This window comes from Miscanthus floridulus, chromosome 1 (genome assembly GCF_019320115.1).
Source record: "Miscanthus floridulus cultivar M001 chromosome 1, ASM1932011v1, whole genome shotgun sequence".
NCBI classification, from domain to species: domain Eukaryota; kingdom Viridiplantae; phylum Streptophyta; class Magnoliopsida; order Poales; family Poaceae; genus Miscanthus; species Miscanthus floridulus.
This window is the reverse complement of record NC_089580.1, coordinates 130,111,129-130,119,351: the sequence shown is the minus strand read 5'-3', so window position 1 is coordinate 130,119,351 and position 8,223 is coordinate 130,111,129. Positions and strand designations below refer to the sequence as shown.

At 51.5% G+C, this 8,223-nt stretch overlaps 1 protein-coding gene and 1 pseudogene across 1 annotated transcript; one reads left to right on the top strand and one right to left on the bottom strand.

Annotated features, from left to right (window-relative positions):
- Window positions 1-2,799: 2,799 nt before the first annotated feature.
- On the bottom strand, window positions 2,800-3,729 carry LOC136493517 (uncharacterized protein At1g08160-like). Its single transcript, XM_066489619.1, has one exon. The coding sequence runs from the start codon at window positions 3,664-3,666 to the stop codon at window positions 3,034-3,036; it is 633 nt and encodes a 210-aa protein (XP_066345716.1). The 5' UTR covers window positions 3,667-3,729; the 3' UTR covers window positions 2,800-3,033.
- Window positions 3,727-6,195, top strand: LOC136463097 (BTB/POZ domain-containing protein At5g66560-like; annotated as a pseudogene).
- Window positions 6,196-8,223: the final 2,028 nt, after the last annotated feature.

Here is an 8,223-nt window from a genome sequence, read left to right as displayed (position 1 = left end):
GTCAAAATTCAAAAAAATTTTGGATCTAAACAGGGCCTTACCCACAAAATCCATCTACTCAAGGTCCCCCGGGCGTGCTGGGGCGTGGGGGCGCAACGGCGTGTGGCCAGCAGCATATACTCGCGCGCACGACAAGCGTGGAGCGCACAAGTATGGCGCCGTGACTGACTCACCCGTGGAAGCGAGGCGTCGTGCTCGGCGTCACACGTCAATCGGTCTATCTGCTGCCTGACCGGTGACCGTGGCGGCAAGCAAAACGTTTGACGATGTGACTTGGGAGTTTATCCACTTGCTCTCCCTCCCTCACTCTCCCGATGGAGTTTGTGACAGCTGTCGGGGCTATGTTTTTTTTTAAATTACATGGCAACGAAGTTACCACAGAAACCTGGCTATCGATGAGACGCCATCTACTACTAAAAGTATAACCCCGTTAAATCCCGAACCAACCCGCTGATCTATGACCAGTTCGCGTTGGGGCTGTGTACTTGAGGACATACTACTACTCTACAGCAAGCACACAAGGGAAGAAAGATGGCGGGGAGGCCTGTTTCGGCTTTCAACTCCCGAGCGGGCGGGCCAGATACGGCCTACTCATAGGCGTCCACCCAATGTTGGCCCATTTCGAGAGCAAAGCATAGGCCCTGGCCCCTGGCTAAAGTGTCCTCGGTCCCCGCCGGTTCAACGGTGCGTGCGTCGACATCATGTGACGAAGAAAGGATTTGCTTTCTCAAGAAAATCACGTAACTGAAGACTTACATAGCTTCTGAGTTTAGCAACGTGTACATAACAACATCCGGGAGGTTTTGGGCGTTTTGGGTCCTGGCACACTGGATTTTCAGATGAAAATTTCGAGGACACAGATTCAAGACATGTAGCATCGCTCGCTTCAACGTTTCGGACTGAAGAAAATAATCAAATCGTCGCCACCCCACAGGTCCACTCGCATGCCGCATGCGCTACGTACTGTCACAAACTCACAATGTATTGGTATGGCCTCTCATCCAACTAAAGCTACCGTACCAGTGATGATTGATCCATCACCACCGCCCCAAAATTCTCAAAAGTATTCAGGCCTTGTTACCTGCTTTCTGAAAGTCCCCATCCGACCTACACACTCAGGTAATAGCTAGCACATATTTCCCTGCGTTATGTATGATCCGATCCCATACATGCATGAACATCCGATATATAGTGCTGTCGATGCCTCCATATCAAGACAAAAGCTGTCGATCGATCGCCCTTGTTGATTTGTTTCAGCGTACGTTACGTTCCACCCTGATAAAGATTTCAAGTTGGAGCCATGATGGAAGCTAGAGAAACAAATCGCACGGCCTCTGACTGTAGCCTGACGGGCGGCAATCCTGTCAATAGAAAAGAAGATCGACGACAAGGAAAAAGCACAACAGGCCGGGAGGAGGGAGCGATCTAATAGGCGCAAGATGCATGAGGAAACGCTAGTGCTGACACACGCCATGGCAACAAGGAGCTAGAGCTAGCTAGTTTTGTTAAATCCCGGCCCTAGTGCTGCGTGCGCCAGAACGCATTACCGTCTAGTAGCTACCAAGGCGGCCAGATCGTGGCCGGCCGGGCGCCATCGTGCTTGTGGATCACGCACGCCAGGACAGGCTGACAGACAAGATCAGACTAGTACGTAGAGCTCCAACTCCATCTCTTTCGCTACTAGCAGCTTTGTTCCTGGCCAACTTGTCGCACTGCAAATGCCAAATGCATCATGCACGTTTGTGACCAGTACACTACTGCTATAGAGAGGTATTCAGAGGAGGAGCCGAGATATTAAATTTCAGCGATCTTGTCTTAAGAAGAAAGTTGCCGCACTGAAAACGTACGTCAAATAAGTAATACAGCAGCATCGCCTAAATTTGCAATAGGTTATTGTTTATTAGTGTGTACTCCCTTTGTCCTAAAATAAGTGATGTTTTAGGTTTGTCCTAAGCCAAACTATTTCAAGTTTGACTAAATTTATCGGAAAAAGCATCAATATTTATGACACCGAATATGATCATTGTACTACAAAGTAAGATGTGTAATAAGGCTGTTTGGCCGGTTTCAATTCCCAACTCCACACATTAGGCCCAAGAGTTTATAGGCCAAAATGAAGTGTTTCAGCATATACAATGGAAGTGAAATATGCATGGCTCACCTAAGCGCCATCGGTCACTCACTCTCAACTCCAGCTCAGCTCCAAAAGTTGTAGAAGCTGAAGATACCTTAAAGTTGAGGATATTCTAGCAATGTGCAATGCTGTGGATCTGTAGCAATACGGCTGCATGCCGGGTATTCTTCTGGATGAAGAGAGGCAACTAGGTTTTGCTAAATTGCCACCACTGGCCACGGCACTATAGTTAGTTGCAAGTGGTGATGGACTGCTCTCTTTTCCTCCTCCTTTACCACAGAAAACTCCAAAGAGGCAAAGCAATAAAGTTGATTGAAGGAGGGTCCATTGTCGTATTTTTTCACTTCAGGAATTATTAGGACATGAAAGCCGCACTTGAAGGAAGAACATAGCTGCACAGTGCACTGCAATCAAGGGCATGGAAATGGCTACAGCAAAGTGATGAAAGCCATCAGGTTTTAAATATGCTATATATGTGGAGGAGTGCCAATGCAAGTTTAACAATGTAATTTGACATGAACATATAATAAACAAAAAAGAGTGCGAATTGTTTGGGATAAGATACTGAACAAGAGGGGCTAGCAACTCTCCCAAATGGGAATGGCACTCACAGAGGCAGCAAGCATGATTGATGATAGTACGTATATATCAAACACGACAAAAAGCTCAGCGCACTAGCCAATTTTGAAACGAAAGAAGGAAGCATCCAGAGCTGCTTGATTTACAAGACACGTCATATATGGGTAGGCATACCAAGTCAAACATCTACTAATTAAGCCTAACAAACCATGCATATTGACCTAGGCCAAGCTATAGATGATTTTCGCAGCACACCACACTCAGGAACTCAGGTAGTGATCCGATCGAGTGGCACGCGGGCCATGCATGCATATACTGCCTCACGAGATGGCTGCGTCGCACGGCACGCTCTGGAACGACCTTGCAGACGACGGCGCGAGGCCGATGACGACGGGCGAGCAGAACGCCTGCAGGTCGTAGCGCCTGCTCCTGACGCCGGAGACCTTGAACTGGACGCGCGCGCGCATCCGGACGTCGACGCCCACCTGCCCCGCAGCGAGGTCGTGCCGCAGCTCCCGCGCGGTCTGCTCCCCGACGGGCACCGACCGCGCCACGGCGCGCACCTCCAGCCGCGTCTCGTTGCGGTGCGGCTGCCGGAACGGCGCCGGCGCCTCCTCGATCGCCAGCTGCGCCGCCTCGCCGTACAGCACGCGGAACTCCACCCACTCGTACAGGATCGACACGCGCCGGTTCGGGTTGTCGACGGCGAGCGTGAGGTAGAACGTCGCGTTGGCCGTGGCGTCGGGCGGCGGCGTCACGTTGAAGTGGCGCGCCACGGCGCCGGTGAGGGTGTAGTCGATGGGCTTGGGCCGGACCACGAGCCAGAAGATGAGCGCCGCCAGCCCCGCGAGGAGGATGGTGACCACCAGCGCGGCGACGAGGCAGCGGAGCACGGCCACCCGCCGCGCCCGCCCGCTGTACGTGATGTCCCCCCGCATCGCCGCAGCCGGCATTATTACTGTAGGAAGCTGCACGTGGCGACGTTGCAACTAGCTGTTGCGGTTGCGTGGCGCATGGACGGGTCGTGGCTGCCGCCGCGGCTTTGTATAGATGAGATCGTCGTTCAGAGGACGAGGTGTGTACTCCATGTGCCGCAGGCTTTCTTGGCGGGCAAAGAATCAAAGAGATGGCCACACAGCTAGATGTCTGTGGTGTGTTGCTTTGAAAGCCGTGCTCCGATGCTCTTCTTTTTGCTTTCGGTTTGTGCTTTGAGTGACTGTTGACGACGGAGAGATTCGAATTTGAGTTCTCCCTGCGCACTGAAGGAATTTCGTTGAGTCGTCCAGACACATACCGTGGAATGCTTACAGCGTGCCAGGCTCCCGTATAGGAATCTAGTAGAGTACTTTCTCGAGTCAACAGAGCAGCTTGATGCTCAAACAAGGAGCAAAAACGTTTGGATCTTATCCATAGTCCTTGCATTCTTTACGAACACACATCTCCTATAGTCCTATATCTCAGACGCCCAACTTTTTATCGTTGTTATTTAGACAAGAGTTTAGACCACATGTAATTTTATCATTTTTTACTATAAAAAAGAGAGCAAAATTCACCGTCGGTCCCTGAACTTGGCCGGTGGTGTCATGCAGGTCTCTGAACTTTTAAAGTAGGGGAAATTGACTGGCGGACACCCACAGTGGTGGTCGTTTGCTGGCGGACATCCAAAGTGGAGCTGTATGTTAGAAGACACTCTGGTTTGTTGTAATTATGCCAGAGGACACCACGGGCCGGTTTCCACCGGTTGAGGAGAGAGAAAAATTCAGTTTGGACATCCGGTGCCCCTGAGCCACGTTTGGGTCTGGTTGGACCAGCTAATAACCGACCCAAACGTTATTAGCTCACTATCTGGAAGCCCTGGACGCCCTGGACGCCACCACGTTCCGCTACGGCGTCCGCGTCGACCTCACCGCTTGGAACGTCGCGCCCCTTCGTTGCGCGGCCGAGTATCTGGAGATGACGGAGGAGCACGCCGAGGACAACCTCGCGGCGCGCGCAGAGGCCTACCTGAACCAGACCGTGCTGCGGCACCCCGGCGACGCCACCAAGGCGCTAAAAGTCCTACGAGGAGCTACTGCCGCTCGCCGAGGACCTCAGCATTGTGTCCCGCTGCGTGGATGCCATCGCCTCGCGCTCGTCGGCCGCGTCACGGTCCTAGTTCGACGACCTGGCTGTGCTCGGCCTGCACATGTACAAGCGGGTGATGGTGGCCATGGCCGCGCGCGACGACGTGAGGGCGGAGGCCAGCCTGGTGTCCTACGCCAGGGGCACCATCCCGGGGTTGTCGAGGTCCATGCGGCGGTGCCTCGCGTCCGCGCCGGTGTCCTCGGAGGTGGAGCAAAAGGAGCTCCTCGAGGTGGTGGTCGCCAGCCTCCCCACACACAAGTGCTCGGGGCGCGTGGTCACCGCCAAGTTTCTGTTTGCGTTGTTGCGCACGGCGCTCATCTTGCGCGCGTCGGATGCGGCGCGCATGGCGCTGGAGCGGAAGGCCGCCACGCAGCTGCAGCAGGCCACGCTGGAGGACGTGCTCATATTGAACTACTCCGGCACCGCGAAGACGCTCTACGACGTGGACTGCGTCCAGCAGATCATCAGGTATTTCCTCGCGGAGGAGCCTGGCGGCGAGGCATCATCTTTGGCGGTGATCGAGGAGGAGGAAGCGGTGGCCGCGGAGGTGGCGCGGCCGTCTGCCGTGGTCATGGTGCAGGTGGCTAAGCTAGTGGACAGTTACCTCGCCGAGGTTGCGTCAGACGCCAACCTGAAGCCCGCCAAGTTCTGCGAGCTCGCGCTTTTGTTGCCCGACCATGCCCGTATCTACGACGATAGCGTCTACCACGCCGTCGACATCTACCTCAAGGTACGTGCACCACGGAGCATGTTGTCCACGTTAAAGGACAAAGAAAAAAATTGTCTCCTTTTGAGCTGTCACTGCCAAAGACCTCATCTCTTTTGGCCACTGACTGGCTAATTTGCAGGCGCACCCGCGGCTAACGACGGAGGAGCGGGACAGGGTGGTGGGTGTGGTGGACTGCCGGAAGCTGACAGTGGAGGCGTGCACGCACGCGGCGCAGAACGAGCGGCTCCTGCTGCGGGCGGTGCTGCAGGTGCTCTTCTTCGAGCAGCTATAGCTTCGGCGTGCCATCACGAGCACGCTCCTCGCGCCATCCGCCGGTGGCGCTCCTCGGGCAGGCCCCAGCGAGGCGGCGGCGTGGCGAGGGGCGACGGCGCTGGTGCAGGAGAGCCAGGTGCTACGGCTAGACATGGACAGCGTGGCGAGCCGGGTGCAGGAGCTGGAGCGCGAGTGCTCCAGCATGCGCAGCGCCGACGGCGGCAGGGACGGGTCGAGGCACGCTGCGGGCGGGTGGAGGGCACGGCACGGGTGCAAGTTCAATACGTAGGTGTGCGACTCGCACTCGCGGAACGTGGTGGCGTCCAGGGCGTCCAGGATGGGGATGAGCCCAAACGTTATTGGACCAGCCAGTTAACCAGACCAGGCGGCTTGGGTCGGTTATTAGCTGGTTCAACCAGACCCAAACGTGGCTCAAGGGCACCGGATGTCCAAACTAATTTTTTCTCTCTCCTCAACCGGTGAAAACCGGCCCGCGGTGTCCTCTGGCATAATTACAACAAACCAGAGTGTCTTCTAGCATACAACTCCACTTTGGGTGTCCGCCAGCAAACGACCACCACTGTGGGTGTCCGCCAGTCAATTTCCCCTCTAAAGTAATATATGTGGGCCTCTAAATTTGGCAGACGGTGTCATCTAGGTCCCTGAACTTTTAGGGTGATCACCACATATCCCTAAACTTGACTGACGGTGTCATTCTGGTCCCTAAACTTTAAAGCTGATCATCGCAAATCCCTAAACTTTCAAAGGATGATACCGCTTACCAAACTTAGGGACCTGCGGTGATCACCTTGAAAGTTCATGGACCGAGATAACACCGTCGGTCAAGTTGAGGGACCTGCAGTGATCACACTAAAAGTTTAGGGACCTAGATAACACTGTCTGCCAAGTTTATGGACTCACATATATCACTGTAGAAATTCAGGGACCTGGATGACACCGTCGGCCAAGTTCAGTAACTGACGGTGAATTTTGCTCATAAAAAATATAAATTATATCTTGTACATTGTCTTTTTAGTTATATTAGCAAACATAGCCGTGCATTGCAGCGGAAGAAAAAAAGCTATCAAATGTTTGACCTATTGGCTTTATACAAAGGCAGAGGAAATTAATTTGTATAGGTACTACTTTTGATGTTCTGACTGTTTGCTGCAGCAATCATAAATGAACGGACTCATCAATAGAAATAAGGATCGCAATGTTACATATCAATTTATTTTTTATTTTTCTATAAAATTAAAAGCTATACTTTATTTTATGATGATCATGGTATCTATAATATAAATTAAAATTGGTAACAATATGATAATATCCTATGAATTCTGTATGAATTAAAATACAACATTGATAAATTTTTTCTTTCATTGTTAGGCACAAAATATTTACTCGCAAATAAATCATAACTTTAGTTTTCATACTATCCATGTGTTGAGTTAGATATCAAGTTCTGTAACTTCTTTTTAGCAGCTATAAAAATAGATGTCCGGCGCCAGTAGCGCGTCCAAACATAGCTCGGCCAACCGAACCGTGGGCTAGCATCATGGCCCACCAAAAGGACTGTCCCATCTAAGCATCCCGTATAACAGAAAACTGAAGGGACTGAAGCGCTATCTAGCAGTAAATAGAAAGGGAGAGTGTGCGCTCGTGTTCGCGCCGCCATCCCGCAGCGCGTCCCCTCCGTCGGCCCCCGTCGCGCCCCCTCTGTAGTCTGAGAAAGATGCAAGGCAACAGAAGGCGAGGAGAAAAACCAAGGCGAGCCAGCAGAAGGCGAGTAGGGAGATGCAACATTGCTACATACACCTGAAGACAGATAAAACACTTGAAACATGCGTTTGAAACACTTGCAAAAAACACATGGAACACTTGAAAACCATTGCAACACATACAAAATATTCAGATAAAACATTTGCAACATATGTGTGAATGTAAAACAAACATCTAGACACATACGTCTGAAAAAATAGATGAAACATTGAAAACAAACATTTGCAACATACGTGTACAACCATTGTAACATATGCTACATCCCGATCTACTTTTGCAACTGAAAGGATCAAGATACCCAAGAGGAGTGGTGAATTGAGCTAATCTAAAATTTCTTACAATAATTAAGCCCTACACTTAGCCCATGTCACCCCTTGTGCCTAAAAGTGTTCTCTATTGTTGTACCACACACAAGTTTTGCACCATAGGTTTCAATCCTACTCTAGTATGACAATTCTAAGAATTAAAGACATGAATTGAATTGCTCAACTGTAAATGCTCAAATTAAATAGAGGGAGAGGAACGCGACGATATTTTTTCGAGGTATTGAAGAGTCGTCACTCCCCACTAATCCTCGTTGGAGCACCCGCGCAAGGGTGTAGCTCCCCTTGATCCACGCAAG